Genomic DNA, 26467 nt, shown 5'->3' on the forward strand with positions numbered 1-26467 from the left:
CACTATAGATAAACCAGCATTTCAAAAACAAAAGCAAAAATAAAAAATCCACCTGCTGCACTGATGCTGCCTTTGCTCTCAAAGATGCCTCAAGAAACTCTGCCTCTTTCTTCAATTTCCGAATTCTTTCTAGATCTGTGCAAGCAGCTTCTAGGTGCTCCTTATCAGAATTGGAGCTACAAAGATGCATTTCTTTAAGTAATCCTTCTAATTTGTTCAAAGCCTCATCAACATTCTGCAACTCCTGCAATGTGAATGAGGAATACAAAAATCAGAAGATATTGTGAGGCACAGCAAATGAAAATAACTAACAATACCAAGCAGCTGAGATTCTCAATGACCTGTAAAAAAACTAGAGATAGTCTCCTAGTGATCACCACTTACGGATTATCTTGATGTCAACCCTACTAGAACCTTCAAAAAGCATTGTCCAACACCTCCAATGGAAGCCGAACACGGCATTGTATATTCATAAATGAAGCAAACTTAATGGAAACATGAAAACAGTGGTAAAAACTTGCAGAGAACACACACATCTTCTTTGACATTGTTGTGGCTCCAAAAGACCTATAAGACGTTGTAACATTTACTTATCGACTGAGAGAGTAGAACGAAGAGAGTTTTGCTCACTCTTGCTGGAGTTTTCACCCTTCATGTGTCAAGCAAGGAAATGAAATGAAAAAATATCTAGAAGCAAACCCAAAAATATATTCAACAAAGTGAGATTCAAAGTACATATTCATCAACAATGTATAATCATTTAGTTAAAATCTCCAAGATGAATGTTCAAATTCTACAAGGAAAAAAAAATTGTAATACTAATAATAATATTTTCTTATACTTATTCGCTCTAACCTAGGATTATATAAATAATATTATACCCCCTTAATCTGATTTTTCCAAAATTATCTCTTCCAATTTATCAGGATAACAGCTGGTTGCTCTACAATTGGACAATATATCAATTTGACGGCACGATATTTCACATAATGCTGAATCAAATGGAATTTGGTGTTGATGTGCTTCACTTGGTCATGAAATACTATATTTCTTGCCATTTTGACAGAAGTATCGTTGATCATGAGTGATGTTGATCCAACATGTTTTTCCTACAAATCTTCAAGAATCCTTATGAGCCACAATATTCCCCTGGTTGCCTCTAAAGCTTCCATATATTCTGCTCATGTTGAAAAAAAGTTGGCATCGACTGCTTCTTTGACTTCCAAGTGATGACTGTTGAAACCAAATTCATCAAGGAACCTGAAGTAGGTTTCTCATCTTCAAGATCACCTACGTTGTCTGAATCTAAATATCCAACTAGTTTGTTATCTACTGCCTTGGAGTATTTCAGCCCAAAATTCTGAGTTCCCTTCAGATATCAAATAAATCTCTTTCCTACTACCCAATGACTTTCTCTAAGTTATTGCATGAATCTACAGACAACGCAAACAGCAAAAGAAATGTCTGGTCTAGTTGTGGTTACATAAATCAAACTTCCAATGACCTGTCTACATTTAGTTGCATCCTCAAACTCTGCAGTATCATCTGATTTCAACTTCATATTTTGTTCCATGGGCGTGTTGAGTGGTTTAACGTCTTTCATTCCAAATTTGCTCATAATTTCACCAATACACTGTTAAAATTGTAGAGCATAGACAATGCTGTAAACAAACTAAATCATGAATATAGATCAGATAACACCAAATAATAAAAATTGTATACTTATGATCATTCAAGATACATTACAAATACAAAGTATTATGCAAATGCTAATAAAGCATTGCATTCCTGCAAAACTTCCCCAAACTACACTACAAGAAACTAACTACCAAGAACTAAGACAAAACTAATTAAACATTTTCATTACAAAGTCACTAAGGTGACTTTATCACAAACTGGTAACCTTATTTTCCAAAAACCCCTCTTAAGAATTGAGTATAAAAACCAAAATAGAAATAAACATGCTGACAAAAAAATCAAAGACATATCTTTTAGAAGCTTATCTTTGAAAAGAGTTCTTGGACCAAGTAGAACTCTATCAAGATGCCACATGACCCTCATCAAGGTGTAGCTTCCAAGCTGCATCCCCGAATTCCCAGATTCCACCCTCCTAAAACACTCAAATTATACATCTCCCAAAATAGTTGGCAGTCGTCAAGCTACGGCTCTGTCGAATTGTCTTATGACCAGCATAAGGTATAACTCCCAAGATCCACAGAATCCCCAACTATCTAGGCAATAATCCATGTTGACTTTTATCTACACTTGATCCCTTTTTGTCTTCGAAATTAAACTTCATAATATATAGATCTTTCATCACTATCAACATCCAAAGAAAATAACACAAAGAAAAAACTGGTGCTTCTCATGCAAAGTATCATCTCTGTGTCAGAATTCACCTTGAGATGTGGAAATTCCTCCAACCTCTACTGTCCGCTAGCCTCCTCTTATTACACTTTATCCATTTGATCTTGTGTTAGACTCTCTAATAGCACATGTGAGTCCCAAAAATCTAAGTCCAATGTAGTAAAGATGACTCCAAAAGTACAAGTACTTTGTGTAGCCATGTTCAAATGCCAAAGAATAAGTGTTGGTTTCAATTGACAATGCACCCATACACTAATTGCCCTATATAAATGGCAAAATTATAATCTTATACCTCCCAAATGAATATGCATGTAGATTTTATCGTGTATAAAAGATGATATAAAGAGTTTTGCACCCTACACTTATAATGTCCAAATAGAATACTCTTACAAGCCAAACTTGAAACTAGCAACCACTTCGCACAATCCTCTTAATAACTTCATTTTAATGTGGCTTTGTGCGGTGAGACTAAAGAAAACATAAATATAAAAAACCAAGATTGCCAATGCTTACAAGTTTTGAACTTCTAAACTATCAAAACTAACAATTATCTAGCAACCAACTTTTCTTTACACACCTTTTTCATCCCTATGCTCAATAGATCTGCAAACTAAGCTATATTCATCAATAGGATTTTTAAAAAGAAACTGTTGCTGACTGCCATCTACAAAAAGCTTCAACTTGGATGCTTGTTTACCACATACTAAAAAAGGCTCACTTCTTAAAGACAGAGAGAATTTTGAAAACCTCTTGATTGATCAAATTCATATTTTTACAAAAATTTGTAAACTCGTTTTGAAACATGCAACCTTTTCATATTTCTTTTAAAAGCACTAAAACTTCTCAAAACAAATATCTAGACTTCTAGAGCAATATTTAAAAAAAACATCCCAATCTAAACCATAATGAGCATACAATACAGAAGATGGAATAAGTTGATGTGTAAGCTTTAACCTTTCAAAAAAAAATAGTGAGAATATTGCCAAGTATCTAATGATCCTAGAGGATGAGACATTACATTAGTTGTCTATTTAGGTGTTATGTGGTAGGCTTGACTATTTTTCCCAATGGATAGATACAAATACTTTAAACCAAAGATTCTGAGCTCCCTTGTGGATCGTGTGTCTACTATGGCCCCTAGACAAAGCCAATTGTTACACCCTTGTAAGTGTTTACAACAACAATCAAGTTTTTCTTTTATCAGGGCTGATCTAACTGCTTTAGGACAGAATTAGAACTGACACGATCAGGTTATAAGCAAATATGCTATATAAAATGTGAGTTTTTTGCCTCTTCACATTCTTCCTTCATTCCATCAGCAGATTATAGCAGTTCCAGCAGGTGGAGGGCAAACTTCTGAATGGTAGAGGTGCAGAAGCAGGGCAGAATGAACAGAGTTTGCAGTAGCAAACAAGGAATAGCAGAAAAATTGATTAAGCCCTCCCTGTAGCTATCATTTGACTGGCAAAGATACCCAAGGCACGTGCTTGGAATGGCTATACCATCAAAAAGTTCCCTCCCGGGCAACCCTTTCAGCAATAAACAGCACAAGTGCACCCTTGACCCTTTTCCTCACAGCTGAAATGCTGTGAATATAAAAATGTCCCTCGAATCATCCCACTCCAGACCTTTCTAGACTAGATTCAATCATCAGAAAACAAAACCTATGTATGTCAAAGTCTCCATTCAATCTTGCTATGAATATAAAAATGTCCCTCGAATCATCCCACTCCAGACATTTCTAGACTAGATTCAATCATCAGAAAACAAAACCTATGTATGTCAAAGTCTCCATTCAATCTTTCACCTTAAGAGCTTTCCAGACCACAATTTGACCATCAAAAATGTCCCTTGCAGCCACCAGAACACCTTAGACCCATTATTTTTCACTCCCAACATAGAGGTTTGTCTTATCTTCATCATTCAGAAGCCAAACTAAAGGGTCAATTACCAAGTTTCTCTATACATCTGGGGGATCATCAGTTGTGGATGCTAGGGGAGATACCCTGGGAAGCGTCATGCTTACTCCTAAGATTGCTCAATTGTGCCCTCTTAGTCCATGTCATTCTCCTAAGGAAACCAACAGATTCTGTGTTGGTCCTATTAGAATGACTGACAAGAATGTTGGTCCCTCTTGTAACCTGATTCTGATGCAGAGTAGAGCCAGATTCTCCACTGGATCTATTCTCTAAGATCTATCTATGATTCTACAGTTTACCCCTCTTACAGTGTTCCTTAGCTTGCTAGATCTAGATCTAAGTTTCATTTTATAAGTTTTTATCTACCAACAAACTTTCATAGTTCATTAACATTAGATATAAAATAATTCATTCTTATTTTCTATAAATTGCACAAATAAACGAGTAATGCAATTGGGATAAAATGTAATGTCCCCTTTTGGGGATTACCATAATTTAGCGAAAAGACAATAATTTTTAACTTAACATGAGAGTTGTCATATATTATTAAATATAATTTTACTAATTTCGAAGACATTTCATTATACTATTTAACATAAAATTCTAAGAATAGTTTGAAGAATAGAACTTATCTTGATAGCTTTCTCCGATTTGACAATGGACTTATGTTGATCATAATCCTCCCATAGACTGATTACTATCTCCTACTATAGAACCTTTTACAATCTCCTCATAAGTCTGTTCATATAATCTTTCATAAAACTGCTCTTTATTGGATCCGCAGTCTTACCTTTCATCAATGTCCTTGGTGCATGTGCTCAATAGTCTTTCTTGATACACGTACGCTTCCTCCATATCCGTATGAACTTTTTGTCTTATATTTAGATATGATATAACATTATTTCTCACACAGCATCTACTTATCCTTCCCTCTTGTTTGTAGTATATATTATATTCTTTGTATGCTTCATACTTTCACTTCTTTCCTTAACAACCTGCTGCACGGCCCAATCTATATCTTGGATGTGTTGTAATAATCTTGTAGATTCATTTGAGAATTTCTTACATTATTGATTAATTGTAGTTCTAAGTATTTGATACGAATTGTACAATTAAGAGAACAATGTATAAGACTTCTATAGTGAGCAATCTTAGATTAGGATGATGAGAATATCAGAACGACTTCCCTTATGCCCAGCAGAGTATGAACTGATATAATATAAGTGTAATGTCCCCAATTTTAGCCGCTAGGCTGATAGGTGATATAAGGAGGAATTAATTAAATTAATTTCTTATAAAGTCATTAAAATAAATTAATTATTAAAAGTGACTTTATATTTAATTAATTTAATTAAAAAGTGACTTTTAAGGTATAAAAATTTAAAAATAATTAAAAGTCACTTAAATAATATTAAATAATAAAGTGTACCTTCCCTCTTCTAGAAGGAACCTCGTGAAGGCTGATGAAAAAGGATAAATAGAAGAGGATGTTAGAGGATCAGGAGAGGGGAGTTTTGGTTATGAAGAAATGACTAATGTGTGGCATTGGTGAAACCTCTGAGGATGCAAACCTTCAGCAGATTGTAGAAGGGCTCGACGGAACCCTAGCTTCTTCTTGAGAGTGAGGAGCACTCAGCTTCTCATATTGAGCATAAGGAGAAATTTACATCAGACCATGTATGCTTCAGACTGCCAGGGTTTTCAGATTTGAAGAAGATCGCTTGTGAAGGCAGCTCGGTTGAAATAGAAGGACAGCGATATCCCTCTTGGCTATTAGGTGATTCATTTCAGAACAATTGGAGGCAAATTGAAGAAATTATACTTGCTGTTGACAGAGTTGCAGACCCACGTTTTCACTCCCAACTTCCCATTTATACATCGAATTTGCTTATTAATGATTGCAGATTGAATGTGAGGGAAAGGCGATATCATTAGGGGTAAATATTGGCAGCTAGAGTGCTGGTGTGATTTGATCGGAGAGGCCAAACCAAATCTGGTCCGCCACCTCCTTGGACCCTCAATTTCACCCTTAGACACTTATCATTGCCCAAAGATCATTAGAAAGGTCTAGCGCTGCTATGGGAGGAGACATCCGATCAGGTTAAAGGCAATCTTGAAAGTCATCTAACTGCTATGACAGCGACATCTCTGAGGTATCACTTATAGCAGACAGGGCAGTCTCTCTTGTTAATGCATAGTAGCTTCGGTAAGATAAATGATTGACTCAAAGATAAATGAAGTCTCTCGTTCAATCATTTATCATATCGATAATTATGATGAATAACTTCAAGCCCTCATTTGATAAACCATTCTTTATTTGTATATGATCAATCACATTAGTTCGATCCAAATGCTTAACTATCAATTATCATTCTATAGCATAGAATCCTGATTTAATATCGGTTACACTATTTGTGTTCACCGATTATTAAATCAGGTTAACCATTGCAATCCGAGTTAATTCGGTTAACTCATTTAAACATAAAACAAACAATTATCGGGTAGACCAAACATCGATTAGTATCGATGTTAACTTATGTTTGCACCAATTGATATCGGGTGGTAGAATAAAAATACATCGATTGTTATTGGGTGTTAAGGCAAGCATTCACCGATTGGCATACTCCGATTGTTATCGGTTATTAATATAAGCATACACCGTTTCGTAAATAAATGCCATGTATTATTATTATAGCGAAGGGGCACGATCAAGTAATGTCTTAATCGGCCATGTCTAAAAGACATGGCCGGTCAAGGCATTGCTTGACCATACCCAGTCTGCTATATATATATCAAATAACATTTGTGAGAAAGGACATCGAAATTCATAAATGCTCCTCTCACCAGCCATACAAAAGAAGATAGTCAGATTTATATTTTTAAATCAGTAATACATAGAACAAGATAATATCAAATAGAATAACTTGCATATTGAATGTAAATTGAACATCATTTACATGGTATCAGAGTTATAGTTAAATCAAACCTGAGGCTGTTCAATTTTACGTAAAATTCAAATCAAGCATATATTCAACATCACAATCCTATCAATGGCACTATTAGATTTGAAGACAGACTCGAAGGAGGTGATGACTTCTCCGCATGGAAATTCAAAATTCAAATGATTCTAAAAGAAAATAAACCCGAATCATTTGTAAAGACTGAAACCTAAGAACCTGAGACTGAACCTGACAAAGCAATTTGGAGAGAAGGAAATGATAAGGCTATCAAAATCATAGTTGATGGGGTAAGGAACAACATTATGCCCATTATAAGGAAACATGAAACACCCTTCAATATGTTCAAAGCACTTGAAGATGCTTTTGAGATATCTAATGCCAGTAGAACCTTGGCTCTAAAAAGAGAAATAAATCACATAGCCATGATGAAAGGAGAATCAGCCAATGCCTACTTCATGCGAATATCTGCCCTAAGGGATGAACTGGGAACCCTTGGATATGAGATCCAAAGCAAAGAATTAACCCTCATTGCTCTAGATGGGTTGCCTAGCATATGGGAAACATTTGTCCAAGGCATCAGTGCAAGGGATAACTTCCCAAAATTCGATAGGCTAAAGGCTGACTGTCTCCAAGAGGAATCAAGGCAAAATAATAAAGGGATCAAACAGAAGAATATAGATGAAGATCTTCAAATTCTAAATACAAACTCAAACAAGAAAGGCAAGCAGAAGCAATTCACAAAGAGAAAAGGTCGTCACGACAAGAACTCCTTCAAGAAGGACCTCTCTCAGATTCAGTGTTACAGATGTGACAAATTTGGGCACTATGTTGCCAAATGTCCAGAAAGAGCTAAACAAGTCACATTTGCCAAAACAGGAAAATCCAAAAGGGAAGAGGACTCCGAGAAGTATGTACTCTATTCAGCACTCACAAATCAAGCATCAAACAAAGTGAACTCCTGGGTGATCGACAGTGGCTCATCCAGACACATCACAGGATTCAGAGAAGTATTAGACTCCATGAAAGAGGAGAATGATGAGGAAGTAACTATCGGAGATGATTCCACACACCCTGTCAAAGGAGTTGGAACCTACACCATCAAACTAAAGTCGGGTGTATCATTACAACTTAGAGGAGTGCTATATGATTCAGGCATCAAGAGAAATCTAGTCTCAATATCAGAACTGAAGGACAATGGATATAGAGTAACCTTCATGGACAACAAAGTATTGGCTTGGCCAAAGAACTCATCCATCAAGAAAGCTAAAACAATTGGTCAAAGACAAGGCTATTTGTATGAGCTATGTACAGAGCCCAACTTAGCCCTAATTCATGAGACTACAGATACCACCGAAATCTGGCATAGAAGACTAGGCCACCTAAATTTTAGAGCTTTATCATCAATGGGAGACCTTGTCACAGGTCTACCTAAGTTAAAGCAATATCATTCAGGGGCATTAACAGGATGTGCCCTAGGTAAAAATACTAAGGGTGCTTTTCGAAATAGTACTAAGAAAACAAGTAAAATTTTTAAGTTAGTTCATTCTGATGTATGTGGACCTATGTCCGTACCTTCATTGGGGGGATTTCTGTATTATGTAATATTTGTTGATGACTACTCTAGGAAAAATTAGATCTACTTTCTGAAATGTAAAGAATCAGAAGAGATCCTTAATAGGTTTAAAGAATTCAAATCACTAACAAAGAACTACTCAGGAAATAAAATTAAAACCCTAAGAACTGATAATGGGGGGGAATACACATCAGAATTATTTAAAGACTTTTGTAAAAATTCAGGGATTAAGAGGGAGTTAACAATACCTTATAACCCTCAACAAAATGGGACAGCTAAAAGGAAAAATAGGACAATCGTTGAAGCTGCCAAAGCTATGATTCTTGATCAAAATCTAAATATCAATCTTTGGGCAGAAGCAACTAGCACTATTGTATATATTCAAAACAGATGTCCCCACTCTCATCTTGAAGATAAGACCCCTGAGGAAGTCTTTACTAAATCAAAACCTGATATTAGCCACCTTAGAATATTTGGATGCCCTATCTATATTCATGTACCTAAGGAGAAAAGATTAAAATTAGAGCCTTCTAGGAAAAGGGGTATCTTTGTAGGATATAGTGAAACCTCCAAGGCTTACAAGATCTATATACCTGGTCAAAAGAATATGGAACTAAGCAGGGATGTGATCTTTGAAGAAGACTTAGCTTTCAAAAGAGCCCAAAGCTCTCTAGACGTTGAATTCTATATCCCCACCCCTAGCATAGATAGAAATCCTACTCCTGAGCTTCAGAGGGAGAATCTTGAGGAAACTATAAGTGAAACTCAAAATCCACCTAGACAAAACCTCAAGAAAAGACCACTATGGGCCACCAAAACTGTAGCAGAAGCTCAGAAGTTTGTTGTTCCTTCAGGAACCTTCAGGGAAAGCAAAAGGCCTAACAAATTCACTAGCTATGTTGCCCTTATGAATGATCTCTCCAAAGCCGAACCAAACAATGTATCAGAAGCTCTTGAACATCAAGTATGAAAGGATGCCATGTTTAAAGAGTATCAGTCCATTATGAAAAATGATGTTTGGGAGATTGTTCCTAGGCCAACTAAGAAATCTGTTGTTTCATCTAAATGGTTTTTTTAAGATCAAACATGCTGCAAACGGTAGTATTGAAAAACACAAGGCTAGATTTGTGGCTATGTTGCCCGATATACATCAGTAAGAGTTGTATTATCTATTGCAGCAGCAAAGGGGTGGAAGGCACACCAAATGGATGTTAAGACAGCATTTCTAAATGGTGAGATCTCAGAAGAAGTCTACCTAGAGCAACCTGAAGGGTTTGAAATTTATGATGCAGAGTCTCATGTGTGCAGACTCAAGAAAGCTCTCTATGGGCTTAAACAGGCTCCCAGGGCCTGGTATGAAAGAATTGACACCTATCTCTCAGGACTAGGCTTCTCTAAAAATGATGCAAATCCTAATCTCTACTACAAAAGAAATAAAGGTGATATGCTAATGTTGATTTTATATGTTGATGACTTATTAATCACAGGAAATGATCATCTTATAGATCAATGCAAGAAAGATCTATCCAAAGAATTTGATATGAAGGACTTAGGACTCCTTCATTACTTCCTAGGATTGGAAGTATGGCAGAATTCTAAAAACATTATACTAAACCAAGGAAAGTACACCTTGGATATATTGAAGAGATTTGGAATGCTAAACTGTAGGCCCATGACCTCTCCTATGGAAACCAATTTACATAAACTTAAAGAAGCAGCAGCAGAGTCACAACCCATTGACTCTACTCAATACAGATAGATGATTGGGTCCCTGATGTACCTGGAGAATACAAGGCCAGATGTTAGCCGCATTATTGTATACGGGAATACGAATAGTTAATTAAGTCGTAATTGGGTCGGCATCCTGCTGTAGTAGAGATGGGAATTCTCGGGGCTATCCTCAAAGACATCATCGTGGACGAAGGTTCAAGGGTGAATGTACTGCCAGAGGATACGTGGAAGAAGCTGGGGAAGCCAAAACTATGGCCACCCACGTTCAACTTGGTAGGTGCAGACCAGCACGGCATCAAGCCACTCGGCACCCCGATGGCCCAGCCGGTCACCATCGGCACGCAACCTTTCATACTAGATTTTGTGGTAATCCCACTCAAGAAGAAGGGGTACGACGCTATCTTAGGCAGAGGGTGGCTGGTTACAGCAAAGGTGAACCACGACTGGAAAAAGAACACCCTTTCTATGGAGAAAGGGGAGCGGAAGTACACCATTGATCTGAGGACCCAGGTTGTTGACGAGGAACTGGCATCATCTTCGGAATCGGAGGGTGAAGGAAAAGGCTACCCGAGGGACGAAGGACGGGGCTACAGGGTGCCCAACGACGAAGGGATTCTCAAACTAGGAGAATGCTCTGAGGATGAGACAGGGTCATTGAACGGGCTCTTCCACTGGCAGATGGAGGATTACGAAATGTTCCAGAGCTACAGACTCGAAGTAGAGGAACCAGAGCAACCAATAGAGGTGTACCTGCCGGAATACAGAGAATATTGGAAGGGAGTCGCCCCAAACCCTGGCAACGTAGATAATCCGAAGAGTGTCGGCAACGATTGGAACCCTGTGTGGAAGGCCGCAGCCTTCAAAATCTTTATTATTCTTCTTCTTCTTATGTACGGGAAGGAGACCGTGGTCCCTGTAGAATTTGTGGTTCCAAGTCTTCGGATGGCCATGGAAAATAAACTTGCCACCAATAGGTTCAAATTGAAACCCTACCACAAGAAGCGCGCAGGGGACCCGAGAGGCCGGAAGGACACCCGGGAGTCCAGAGGGGGACCCGAGAGGCCGGGCAGGCGACTCGCCAGTCACAGGACCAAAACGGGAGACTCTCGGGCGAGGCAAACCGAGAAGGATGAAGGGCGATCCCAGAGACAAGGGACCCGAGCCGAAGACTCTCTAGACAACTAAATTAGGAAATCGAAAAAAGAAAAAAAAGAGTACCGTATGGCCGTACGGATCCGTACAGCAGTTGACCATACGGCTGAATAAAAAAGTTACATAAAATTAAATTAAATTAAATTAAAAATTAAAAAAAAAAAAGAAAAAGAAGAAAACAAAAGGGCCACGATGGAAACACCGTACGGTGGGACCACCGGTGGTGGCGACACCGACGGTGACCACCGTACAGTGGACCACCGACGGTGATCACCGTGCGGTGGGCCACTAGCGGTGGTGACCACCGTGCGGTGGGCCACCGTCGGTGGTGACACCGACAGTTACACCGACGATGGGACGGTGACCACCGTGCGGTGGGCCACCGTCGGTGGTGACACCGACAGTAACCACCGGTGGTGGTAACACCGACGATGGGACCACCGTATGGTGGACACCATCAGCGGTGGTAACCATCGTCGTGCGGAAAGGCCAAAACACAAAAACGCACACAAAGACTAAGACGCGCCGCCGCACAGCCTCCACGCGCAGCCGTCACAAGCCTGCACGCACCAAGCCGCACGAGTCTGTGCCGTTACCGGCAAACGGTTTCATTTTTGGAAAAAAAAAGGGGGTTATAAAAGCAGAATTGAAGAAGTAATCTGTACTAATGGACACAAACAGGAACAAGGCAGATTGGCGGAAGCGGTTGCAGCCGTTAGAAGACAAGTTGCAGGGAGGGCAAAAAGGAACCAATGCAGACACAGGCAAATGGATTCTACCATCAAGGGTGCGCATTGCAAGTAGTCTCGGTATGAGCACCAATCAAAAAAGCAAGAAGCATCGTCGCAAACCCTTGGCGACAAAAGACAGAGATGAAATAACGGCAAATAATATTATGTTCGAGGGTTTGAATGGAATCGACTATCGGAACTGGTGGGCAAAGACACCTCAGGATGATTTAATAAAGAAAAGCCTTCGCCAGGCACATGTACACTGGGCGGTCCAGATGCTAGTTTTTTCGATAAAGGACTTTGAGGTGGTTTTGCGTGCCATGATTGGCAGCTATGACAGACATCGCCACCAGTCGGTATTTGATTATCAACATCAAAGGATAACAGTGTCATTCACGGCAGGCGAGTTCACTAGGGTATTTGGCATACCAGGGATAAAAGGAAAGAAAATAGACACCTCCCAGAAAATATCCCCCGAGAATCGTGCTACACTACTCCAGCTGATGTTGCGCGATAACCTTACCCAAGCCGAAAAAGATAGCCTCAAGAGTGCAGGCAAGAGTCGGGGAGTGAAGAAACAATTTTTTGCCAAGGGAGTATGGCGATGCCTGTTGTCGGTGGTGAAGAGTCACCTCACAAGTGCCACCCGCACGTCGGACATAGCCATTGCACAGATAGTACTGATGAACGGGCTACACAATGGAGTGGTATACGATTGGGCGTCACTATTGGTGGATAGGATGGACGAGTTCATGACGCTGCAATACAAGAAGTTCTACATGCCGCATCACACCATTGGATTATTCCTGGACGCAGTCCGCACACAAATCACCCCAAGCTCACAGCCATTGGAGCCACAGGGCCGTGTTGCACCAGACCAGCCACCCATATTCTACTGGTCACACTTAGACGTCTTGGCACATGGCACGGAGGCATGTTTGGGCACAAAACGAAAGAAGGCCGCCATGTCCGATACGGAGTCCGACACAAAAGAGTCTGAGGCTGAGGATGCAGACAGTGGCAGGGAGGAATCTGCAGACACCTCCCAGGTAAGCGGAGGGAGTTTCCGACTGACAGGGAGAAGGGGCGACCAGTTGCCTGAAGAAGGGGTAGTGGAGTTTGCAGGTACAGTAGGGTCTACTATAGCATCAGAGGTGCAGGTCCACTTTACACCAGCCCGCTTACCAGAGACTTGTCAGTTGGCGGTGCCGCGGTCCTTCGGGACAGTGAGTGTAGTTACCATGGTACCAGTTCCTAGTTTCGGGCAACCTCAGGCGACGATAGCCATGACACCACCACGGGTGGAGACCTTGGCGAGTGCAGAGGCTTCCATGGTGCACGAGGTGCCGGATGTGACAGGACAGAATGTGCTAGGGTTACCCGGATATATGCAGGAGGCAATGACGACAGCAGGCACTCTTCATGATGACCTCACTAGCTGGTTGAGCCGTTACCAGATGGCACCCGTGGCACCAGGAAAGGCTACTCTATCCCCAGGGTGGACCACGTATTCCTTGGATGTCATTGATCTCGAGGAAGGGAGTTCCCCGAGCAGCAGGGTAGTTCAGAGGGTTGCTTCACCCCCTGCGGTGGTAGTAACCAGTCCGTACAGAGCAGAGGAGGTGCCAATGGGAAGTCAGCAGGGTGCAAAGTTGGAGCAGTTTATTACAGAGCTGACTCTGGGAGCACAGCGGCTTGTGTCATCTGCCACGCTCCAGGCCGATGCGACCATGGTTGAGCGGATGGAAGGGTTGTTGACCTTTGCCCGCATGGGATGCCGAGCTGAGTTTGAGAGGTTTTGAGTGTGTCGGGTGGCCGGACACGGAGAGCCTAGCGATGCTGGAGGCTTGGAGCCTCACTGAGGGGGTTGGCGAGACCCGGATGCAGTCGTTCGTGAGAGAGGTAGAGCAAGCCTTTTGGGAAGGTTATCTGGAGCTTCGGAGGTCACAACAGATGGCAACTACAATTGAGGCTTTGAGGGTGGCAGCAGTCACAGCTCGGGAGGAGCTGGCTACCAGGTTTCACGAGCTAGAGGCTACCATGGCACAGAACCAGGCAACGGTGGACATCTTAGTAGCAGAGAAGTCTGCCTTGCTGATACAGTTGGAGGAGGAGAGGGCCTTGAGGGAGCTGTTGGGGACTCGGTTGGTCAGTGCCCTGGAAAATGTGGACAAGAAGGATAAGGAGGTGCTCGAGGCAGCCTACATGGTAAAGACTGCTATGGAGCGGCAGATGGTCACGGAACGGGATCTCAAGAGGAGGACGGAGCAAGTGTATGAGCTCCGTGGGCGCTTGGCGTCCACTGCTACACCACCATCGGCGCCTTCTTCATCAGGGACGCCTTCTGCACGCAATTAGTTTTTTTTTTCTTCTGGATTTTGCGAGCTCCATGTATTCTCCATTTTGTTGTAAGTCGTTGTTGTGACCATTTCACACATCGCCCCATTAGAATGGGGACCCCCTCTTTTTCGCTTGGTTTTGCCTGTTCTTCTCTCTGCTTTTTAGGTTTTTTAGTGAGTAAGTTGTCTGGGCTAAGGCTAAACCCTGGGGGTTTCTTTTGAATGTTATGTTTTTAAGGCAAGTCCAGTAGAATTTTGAAGGTTATTAAGTATCCTCCCGAGGATTGGGATTCAGGCAGTGGGATAAGCCTGTCAGGAAGGTCAGATAGATCTCAGGTTAGGTCTAATCAGGGTTTTTTGAGGTAAATTTAAATTTTGTTTAAGTGTTAGCATTTTGATGATGGAATTGTGAATTCATTTTTTGTCTAGGTAAATTTTGACCAAATTTTTTGGAAGCAAGATAACAGGTTCCTGGCCTTGAAGATGACCTAACCCTGCATGATGAAGTGATTTGAAGATTTAAATTGTGTATATTTTAGCTTGAAAAGGTGAAATCGCCCCTATCCCTCTCCCAGGGACCAAGGCGAAAATGTTTTTTAGTGCATATTTGTCTCTGACTTTTTCATTTGTTTTATGCAGGGTCTACAGGGGAGATAATTGTACGTGAATTGAAGATTTTGAAGATTTTTGAAGACTTGAAAATGATGAAATTTGAAGGTTTAAGGTGAATTCGCTCCTGTCCTCCACTGAAGGACCAAGGCGAAATGGTTTACTTAGGTCATTCTTGGCCTCGATTGGTCAAATTGGAGCGTCAAGGGTACAATGAAGGATGAAATGAGCATAATAGAACATCCAGACTTAGTCAAAAGCAGTGAGAAGTTGGACCTTTTGGTCTAGAAATATAAATTCGCTCCTGTCCCTCACCAAGGGACCAGAGCGATTTTCTTCAAACATACATTTTTTGGACCTTTCTTGGACTTGAGCTCTTGTTCTTAGCTTGTAAAAGGATGATATCTTCCCCAGCAAAGGAATTTCGATATAAAAAGTGAAACAATTTGGCCTAGAGGGCAAAAATCGCTCCTGTCCCTCACTGAAGGACCAGAGCTTGAATTCCAAATTTGCATTATCCTTGCAAGATTTAAGTGATTTTACGATTTGAAGAGGCCAAGGGAAGTGTGTTTTGTTCGTTGAATATAACTTGAGTGGGCTACAAAGAAAAAAATCAACCCAAAAGATAATAGGCGCTCCTGTCCCTCTCCAAGGGACCAGAGCGATTTTCTCACAAGGCCAATTTTTTGCAAAGGCAAAGCAAGTTTCATGTTTGATATGAATAAAAGGGGGCGTGATTGGTACAATGAAGATAATTTTGAAGGCCAGCAAAGCACAAGTGAACTTATGATTGCAAAATCGCTCCTGTCCCTCACCAAGGGACCAGGGCGAAAAACCTAAAAGACTACCTCTCCTTCCCAAATTGGACGAATCCAGACCAAGGCACGAGATTGGAATGATATTTAAAGTGCTTCAAAGAAGAATGAATTTGCAAGGACCACAAAATTCGATGAAAATTGGCTAGGGCGCTCCTGTCCCTCACCAAGGGACCTGAGCGAAATCTTCAAAAATGCCTAATTGCCTAACATTTTGAAAAGCTATTTCTTGTTTCCAGGACTCAATATGGAGTGGGGAATCATGTTTTATGCCTTGAGGGTAATTGGAAGTTGATGTGATCAAGAGATTGTGCAATGGACTAAAAGGCGCTCCTGTCCTTCACTCAAGGACCAAGGCGATTTTCATAAAATCAATCATTTCCTTCCAAAACCACGTCAAGGCAAGGTTGTGCAAAGTGAGAAATGTCTTTAGAAAGATGGTGAACAAAGAATTGCCCCCAAGAATCGACAATCTTAGGCTCAAATGTAAAAATCGCTCCTGTCCTTCACTGGAGGACCAGGGCGAAAATCTTGGAAGAGTCTATTTTGCCTTGAAAAAATGAGTTGAACATGCACTGAAGGGACGGATGAAGATCATTGCTTACCCCCAAACTTGAATTGGCGATTTAAAAGACAAAGACCAAGGACAAAAGGTGGGATCGCTCCTGTCCCTCACCAAGGGACTAGGGCGAAAATGTTTTGAGGTACGCTCCTCCTAAAGATCAAATTAATTAAACTCAAAATTCCAAACAAAAATGCCATTTTGGACGCCAAAGGTGAGGTTTTGAACGTGAAAATAAGGAATGCAAGGCTTAAAATGCAAGAGCGCTCCTGTCCCTCTCCAAGGGACCAGAGCGAAGTTATTAACATTCATTATTTTTTGCCTTATTTCAAACAAATCGTATTAAATGCCAAATTCGCTAAAAAACTTTGAAATATTTTAATTAAATTGGCATTTAATAAGGGTGCGTTGGTATTTAATAATTAATTTAAGCCTTGGGAAATCGACTTTTATTATTAAGGCATTCGAAATTAATTATTATTGGTTTAAAATTAAAAAAAATAGGGCACTTGAGGTTTCATTTTAATATTTTTGCAAAGTCGGCCTCTTCTTTTATTAATTTTTATTTATTTTGAGGCCTATTTCACCAAGTCGGCCTATGAAAAATGAAGTTGTGAGCACCTATATAGTAGGGGTATTTTGAGCGATGTTAATCAATCATTCATCCATTCATTCAAAGTGCGATTTTGAAGAGCTAGAAGGAGTGCGAAATCTGGTTTAAGTAGAGCGAAAATTGTTGAAAGCAAGAGGTGGTGGAGTCGATAAAGAAAGTGCATTTTGAGGACTTCGATCCACCTTATGCCTAGCGAATTTTCCTAATTTTGCATCATTTCTTAGAATTAATTCTCAAGTGGAGGTATGGCAAGATCTTCTTAGTTTAATGTTGAAATTTTGAATTTTTAACTTCAAAATACGTAGTTAAATTAGGAAATGATAACTCAAAGATTTATCATGAAGTTTCCTAAATTAAAAGCTTCAATCTTCCTTTCTACTCTATATTTCTACGTTGCAAAATGTATTGCTCATTATGAAATGTTGTGTAGGAGTCAAGATGGCGACCCCAAAGGCAGGAGCATCCACCAGTCGTCCAACTCTCATGAAGGAAGATCAAAGGAATGAAGAATTGGAGACCAAGATCATGTCAAAGTGGAGCAACATTGGAGATACCAACTTGGGAAACTTCAGTGTGAAGAAGTTTCGAGAGGTCCCTTACATTGGAAAGCCATCACTTGTCGCAAAGAGAATAATTGAAAGTGGTATCATCAAGGCAGCCGGTTTCCCTCCAGCAGTCCAGTGTAATGAGCTGATGATCGAGTGTGCTCGCCATTATGACCCACAATCAAGATCGATCGTGTCCAAGGAAGGGAACACTCTGGCTTACCTTTCAGAGGAGGCTATAAGTGAGGCTCTTCATCTTCCAGAGCATAGAGATATGATTTACAAAAGCTTAGAAGGAGCCAGGTCCATGTACGAAGATGATCCAGACACTTGCTTGAGCATCATCAATAAGAATTGGTTACTCAAAAGTCGTCCTCGCCTAAACAAGATTCCCAACACACCACATAGGATCGACTTCCAGGAGGAGTACAGAGATTTGATAACTTTACTCAATCGAGTTACAGGAGCTCCTCAAGCCTTCTATTTTGAGAAGTGGATGTTCTACTTCATCCAAGTGATAGTTCAAGGAAAAGGAACAATTCATTGGGCTAGAATTATTAGCCATTGCTTGGACGTGCAGTTAAGAAGACTGAAGGCTACCAAGTCATTCCACATGAGCTCGTACATCATATATGCCTTCATCAGGAGTTTCGAATATGCAGGACTACCTCACAAAGGAGTGATCGGAAGAGGACCCGGGGAAGTCAGAGTTTGTGACTCTTATGTCCATTTGCATCATCCACCTAGAAGTGACTAAAAGTTAGTCAATGATACCTTTACGATGAACATCACCAGGACATTGCAAGGCGAGATTCACAATCAGTTATCTCAAGATGCACAAGAGCTTGTAAAGAGGTATGGTGCTTGGTTCATCCAATTCCAGAAATTTACATATATTAGAGTTCATGGGTGTCCTTCACCTCCCTATATGTTGCCGAGATATCCGACGGACAGGATAGTGCTACTTGAGGTGACTAGGCAGTTGGCGGCTTATGCGAAGGCATTCAGACACAGGCATGGAAATGGAATTCCTGTGCCTATCATACTAGGAAATTCAGTTGAGGTATGTCCTAATGCTCTAGCCTTAGATGATGCAGAAAGGGAATTGGCCTTATATTCATTTTCATTCTTTGCCTGGAGAGAGAATTTTGATCCTTATGGGTATATAGAAGAGACAGTTGGTAGAAAGTACAAACATGAATTTCAGGTAGAGGACTTTTGGATGAATCTCTCAGATGATTTAGAGGTGAAAAGAAAGATGCATTCCAGATTGCCTTTAGATTTCGTCAAGAAATGTAAAGTTTACAGGGTGGCCGATCAAGCTCAGGACAGTGGCAGACATCTCCAATCATCTTATGACCGAGAAGACAAAGCAGTGAGGATAGATTGGAACGAACCTGAGGTTTTGGACTTAAAAGCTTTGATGGCTCCAATTTTGTCATGTACTCGCAGATGGGTGGATATACAACATCAAAAGTTGAGAGAACAAAACATACCTATGACTTTTACTTTGGAGGAAAGACCAGGAGGAGGAGGAGCAAGTGTAAGCGAAGGCAATCCTCATCCTAGAAGCACAAGCGAAGGCAATCTTCGAAGCGCAAGTGAAGGCAATCCTCATCCTAGAGGCTCGAAGAGGAAAGAGAGACCTGAGAAAAGGGAACCCTCCAAGAAGAAGCAAGAGGCCAATCGAGATTGCTCATCCGGCACATCTTCTCGACATGAAAAAAGGACAAGTCAAGTTGTAAGACGAGAAAATAGGGCGCTTGAAGTTGAGGAATCTATGGAATCTATGGTACAGAATGATAAACACGAAGAAAGGCAAGCACCTCAATGTTCATCAAGTCAATCTCCCCAAGTCAATGAGCTACATGAGGACAAGAATGATGATGAAGTGACATCTCCTCTCCGAGAAGAAGAACCATTGCCTAAAGAGATACAAGTTAGAGAGACGAGATCTGCCATTCCAGATTGGTTGAAGGAGAGACTCACAAGGGTGATTGTGATAGAAGATGAAGATAATGTGATTGACTTGGAGAGTCTTGTAGGGAATTCTCAGGAAGTAACAGAGAAAAGGAAGGTCACTAAGATGTCCAAGATGATCAGAGATGAGGCGGGACCCAGGAAATTGCAGATAGCTACACCAGCAGTAGACAAGTACGAAGGTGAAATCCTTGCAGAAGAGTATGATGTAGAAACATTTGAGCTTGGTCCACTCACTGCTGAGCAGACACTGGATGAGGCAACCAATTCATTTGAGGCACTTAAGGACAAACTTAAAGAAGAAATGGAGAAAAATAGAAAGCTTGTGAGAGAGGTCGGTGCTTGGAGAGGCTACTTTAGCCATCTCAATCAGCCTTTGGGACATCAGGATCCAGCAGTGTCTCCTGTGCAGGCACTTCCCCTTGAATCAGTTGGTGAGGCCGAGAGAGTCAAGAGCTTGGTCCAGCTCATGAGCTCTTGGATTGACAAATCCCACACGGTTGCTATTGAATTTGCAACAAGAATGATGCAGACAATCCATCAAGCTATCCAAGTTCTTGAGATCATACACAACCTAATGATAATTGTAACTGCTTTCGCTCATACTAGAGATGTTATCATTCCTGTTCTACAAGTAATCAGGCAAACACCAAGGAAGATCCTAGCACAAGAAAAGATAATGGATGGAGGAGTTCATAATTTACTCCAGTGGTCAACTCTACTCCAGATGAAGGAAGTTCTTTTCGAAGACATCAGTACCAAATGCAATCAAGTTGAAGAGGTCATCCATCCAATCCAAGACAAGGTGTTTGAGGTGTTATGTACTATTCTTGGCAGGAGGATCGAAGTTGAGACAGATGTGGATCTTCAAGAGTTAGAAGAAAGAGTCAAGGTCATCTTTTGCAAAGATGAGAATGTTATCACAGATGAGCAACGGGATCAAATGTTCGCCACTATGCTCCTGATTGAGAAAATCAAAGAACTCAAATCTGAATGGGATGCGGCTCTTCTCAAGACCTTTGATCAGGTTATTCACTTGGAGGAACGAATGAGGAATCTTCCCGAGATTCTTATTGCTGAGATTGAAGGGATTGTGTCTAGATTCATTGCATATGCTAAGAAAGAGCATTGGAAAGGAAATAAGGTTCTAGAAGAGAGGTTGTTGTAGATGATGTGGCACCTTAATTATCATTGGTCTATGTTTCCTAGATTTTTGTGCCAATTAAATATTTGGCTATGCATTTAATATTGTTCAATAAAAAGGGGACTTTTTGTAATAAACTCTAATTAGGGTTTAGGTGTCAAAATCTCAGCCATCGATTTTCTTTTGATCTAGGCCGTTCATTGTAATTGAGGATGCTATATATACCCTCACTCATTTTCATTTTGTCATTAGAGATTAGAGAGTCAGATAGTTAGAAGTTGGAAGATTAGAGCTTTTTAGAGAGAAGAAAGTTATTTTGTAGCACGATTGAGCATTGAAGAAAGAATTTCAAGCAATTGTTGTCTATTTTGGCTTTGAGATCAATAAAATATTGAAGTTATGGTGTTTTGTTGCAATTCTTATGGCTATCTTCATGGTTGTTTACTTTCTTGAATCATTCTCAGTCGAAGTAGTATTTAAAGTTTGAAGGACTAAGTGTTGAGCTTTATCTTTGGTGAGATTCACGTTCCAAACCACTAGCTTCTTACTGATTGTAAGGACACCTTGTGTGGTCAACTAGAAATATTTGGATTGCTTGAACCTTCAATCATTTTTGAACTATTGATATGTACCTTCATGGTAGTGTCTATGATTCTTGATGATTTGAAAATAACTAATCACCTTAGAAGATCGCATTAGTTTCAGTGGAGTTGTAATTCCTTGGCAATACTGAAATTGGTAGAATCTTACCAAGTCTAGCCTACATTGAGTCATTCTTAGAATTAGGTTAGAATCTATCTCTTGCAAACCCTTACCTTTTGAGCATTTTTTTTGAGAATTTATTAGTATTAGGAAAATCCTATTCCTGTAATCAAACAAGAGCAATACGGATCAGCTTTCTCAGAAAGTGCGTAAGACCCCTTGAAGAAACAACATTCACAACGACCACTGGTGCTTATCCACACGTAGAGACCCTACATCAAAGAACCTTGGAGTCATCCTGATTGATCCTTTTTCGCGACATCTTCAACAATCAGAGGCTTTATTCAAGAGAGGATAAGGTACCCTTGGGTATTTCATTCTGTGTTAGGCTGTGTACAAAATACACGTCAACAGTCGCCTTGAGAAGACTTTTCTTTTTTGGGGGGATGATGTTAGCCGCATTATTGTATACGGGAATACGAATAGTTAATTAAGTCGTAATTGGGTTTGTTAGTTGGCACCCGAGGGGTGGCAGTTGCGATGTGGCAGTTGGCGCTCACACCCCCTCGGTATCTTTATATACTCCTCATTGTAACTTGTAAAGGGGAGGAATTATGAATGGAATAACATATCTGATACTTGTCTGATATTTATGGCATTGTTCTGCATTACGTACTTCATGCTTTAAGTATTCACCCGAGAGGGCAAACACCAGATATCTGTTATGCAGTTAATGCCTTAAGCTAGTTCATGTGTGAACCTAAGGAGATACACCTGGTTGTAGTAAAGCACATCATGAGATACCTACAAGGTACTCTAAACCTTGGTCTGAAATATGAGAAAGTTGACATAAACCTACATGGATTTGCAGATTCAGATTGGGCTGGAAGTGTAACTGACAGAAAAAGCACTTCAGGGTGTTGCTTCAGTCTGGGTTCAGCCATGATATCTTGGATCAGTAGGAAACAGTCCTCTCTAGCTCAAAGCTCCACTGAGGCGGAATACATTGCAGCTTCTATGGCTGCTCGAGAGGCAGTATGGCTTAGAAAGTTGCTTGTGGGGTTGTTTGGAGAACCTATGAAACCCACTATTATACACTGTGACAATCAGAGCTGCATAAAACTTTCAGTTAACCCAGTGTTCCATGACAGATCCAAGCATATTGAGATCCCATGCCACTATGTGCGAGATATGGTAGACAGAAATTTTATTCAATTAGAATATGTTTGTACAGGAGATCAAACGATAGATATTCTGACCAAACCTCTTTCCAAGGTGAAGGTTGATCACTTCAGAAAAGGTTTAGGTATGATAGAAAGGTAATTTGCTTTATAATATGTATTTACATATCAATAAGATGTTTAATGGGTAAACTTTTTTCTCACAATAGGACATTTTGGTTTTTTATCCCCTGAGTTCATATCTAAGAGGTGACGATCTCTCAAGATAATGAACACTTCTATGGAGACATTATAAGGTGACGATCTTATAATGTCCAAACCAGTTATCATGTTGGATCTTTGGTGTATCATGGATGAGCCATGATTATGTTGTGGTAATATATTTATATGAAATGTTAGTGCACCTACCACAATTTGGATAAAGATGAGAATTGAATATTTTCTCATATGATTATCCTTGAGTATTGCGTGCTTAGGCAATACTGATATCACGTGTTAAGGTGGTATCCTGTCATCACAAGATTGATGTGATAGACACTTTGTATCGCGTGTCTAGGTGATACTTCATGTGATTAGGTGATATGATCTCCTAGAAGGTTAGATTGTGTAAAAGAATGCTAACTATCATTTGAATTGTGATGCTTGATACACTACTCTGATTTATCTTACCTAGCTAAGAGTGAGTGTTAATGCACAGTAGCTTCGGTAAGATAAATGATTGAATGAGAGATAAATGAAGTCTCTCGTTCAATCATTTATCATATCGATAATTATGATGAATAACTTCAAACCCTCATTTGATAAACCATTCTTTATTTGTATATGATCAATCAAATTAGTTCGATCAAAATGCTTAACTGTCAATTATCATTCTATAGCATAGAATCCCGATTTAATATCGGTTACACTATTTGTGTTCACCGATTATTAAATCGGGTTAACCATTGCAATCCGAGTTAATTCGGTTAACTCATTTAATGATAAAACAAACAATTATCGAGTAGACCAAACATCGATTAGTATCGATGTTAACTTATGTTTGCACCGATTGATATCGGGTGATAGAATAAATATACACCAATTGTTATCGGGTGTTAAGGCAAGCATTCACCGATTGGCATACTCCGATTGTTATCGGGTGTTAATATAAGCATACACCATTTGGTAAATAAACACCATGTATTATTATTATAGCAAAGGGGCACGATCAAGTAATGTCTTGATCGGCCATGTCTAAAAGACATGGCCGGTCAAGGCATTGCTTGACTGTACCCAGTCTGCTATATATATATATCAAATGGCATTTGTGAGAAAGGACATCGAAATTCATAAATGCTCCTCTCACCTGCCATACAAAAGAAGATAGTCAGATTTATATTTTTAAATCAGTAATACATAGAACAAGATAATATCAAATAGAATATAAAATGCATATTGAATGTAAATGAACATCATTTACATCTCTTGTAGCTTATTTCAACATTGGAAGGGCTTGAAGACCTCAGAATTGGCTCCCTCCACCATTGCAGATTACTCAGATTTCATTCATGTTCTCAGACTTCAGACTTGCAGCAGCAGGGCGGCATAAGTATTTGCACATTGGAGCTTTGTTTGGGTGGATAATGCTTGTAATTCCATTGCTACACTTCAGCGATTATTTCCAGGTTCAATTGCTAGTCAAACCATTGTAATTTTCAGTTTTGAATGATAAGTTTAGGACTGAGATTTTGTCTTCAGACTGTCATTAAATAACAGTCCTAATGTGTCATCATTTGCTGCCTATGCTGCCTAATGACCTTTTTGAATGACCAAATGAGATAAGGAGTGAGGGGTTTGAAATTGCTTCTACGTTTACATTTGTCTAAGGTTGCATACCAATTGTTTGTCAAATTGTCTGTTGGCTGTAAGTGCACATGTAACATTGTAAATTCACCTCTATGCATTAACTAAAGGTCAAGAGTGTCATATAATGCATTTTAATTTAAATGATAATTTGTGCATTGGAGTATTGATTCTCAAGCATTGGAGGCTATCTATAGACATTTTAATAAGGACATTCCAGTCTGATATAGTAGACCAGCAAGCTGGAAAGTTGCATATGAAGTGTTCGACAATATTCCTTGGGTTGGAATTCATCATTTTCTACTCCTATTTGACCAAGGGATACTACAGTGGTATCAGAGCGGTTTCCTGCCATCCTATCGGGAAGGTACAGAGGGAAGATAGATTTCGACAAATCTACTATTGATTTGATAAGGAACTTGCAAGATTTGATGAATGATCTGGAAACAAAACAGGGATTTCTAAGAAGGTTTGGGAAATCGAAAAGGGAGGAAATTTCTCAACCTACAAGTGATAATGGGAAAACATTCAGACAAGAGCATACTATGAGCAGGAATGAAATGAGAAGACAAGGTCTATGCTTCTTGTGTAGAGGTCTATGGGAGCTGAATCACAAATGTATGGATGAGAGGATGGTTAAAGAGGATGAAGTCTTGGTTGAGTCTATTGATGACACTATAGATAAATATGATGAAACTCCTGATTTTCTGTTTTATAACAGCAGACCTACTCTAGAGCAATGATGGTGGTTTAGATGTCACGGTTAGTGCAGAAAATGTTGTGGAAGAAGCTTTGAATGTTGGCACGCAAGATATGAGTGTCAAACATGAAGAATGCATGAAGAATATAAACCACTTGTAAAATTCCTTAACTAGGATCTGATTGCAGAAAGTTATATAACCAGAATTTAACAGAAACTTTTTTTTTTTCAACACAACCAATGGTGGATTATCGGAATGCAAATGAACATCATTATACAGTATTTTATTTGGAGACTTCCCTTAATTGTTTAATGCACAGTGTCTCAACTCTATTTTCATATGTACTGATAAACATAGCATTTGCCAAAAGGAAAACCAAACATTCTTTATTCAAGGAAGTTGATATCTGTTTATTATATACTCCATCAAGAAACGGGTAAGAGAAATTCTTGGTGCACCTGATAGGTAGCTGTGACTGCCGGTTATAAACTTCAAGTGGTTGTCCAACTTGTTGCAGAATGCTGCCCCAGGGTCTTCATATACTCTTCATTGGTTAGGACAAAAGGAGGCACCCACAGTTGCAAACATTATACCCAGAGCTTGTAACGCTAGAAACACCGTTGTATACGTCAAACCTGAAACACAGAATTTTCGTTGGAAGTGCCTCCCAACTCCTCCACGCGATGACTACCACCTCCACACCACACCACAGCAATAACAATCCTCTTCTCTACACGATGACTGCAAGCTCCACACCACACCGCAGCAATGTCATTCCTCACGCTACCAACCCGATATCGGGTTACAGAGGCTCAGAAAGATGGTTTACGCCGAACACCGTGTGTCTCGTCCACCAAACCTTCGACGGTCGTATTCACAAATTTGCGTGTATGAACACACACACACCCGCATCATACACAAGGAATCTTCCCGTTAAGATCTTCATGCTGCTTCAACCAATACGATTATGACCAGAACCATGCGACCAATAGGCCAATCAA

At 40.0% G+C, this 26467-nt stretch overlaps 1 protein-coding gene across 3 annotated transcripts in view; it reads right to left on the reverse strand.

Annotated features, from left to right (window-relative positions):
- LOC131072923 (uncharacterized) overlaps positions 1-26467 on the reverse strand; it is a 254611-nt gene that overhangs the window by 138356 nt on the left and 89788 nt on the right. For all 3 annotated transcript variants that reach the window (XM_058009227.2, XM_058009228.2, XM_058009229.2), the window contains one exon: positions 53-244. In XM_058009227.2, coding sequence (XP_057865210.2) covers positions 53-244 — 192 coding nt within the window. The remainder of the gene's footprint in view (positions 1-52; positions 245-26467) is intronic.

Source organism: Cryptomeria japonica, chromosome 11, assembly GCF_030272615.1.
Source record: "Cryptomeria japonica chromosome 11, Sugi_1.0, whole genome shotgun sequence".
Lineage (NCBI taxonomy): Eukaryota > Viridiplantae > Streptophyta > Pinopsida > Cupressales > Cupressaceae > Cryptomeria > Cryptomeria japonica.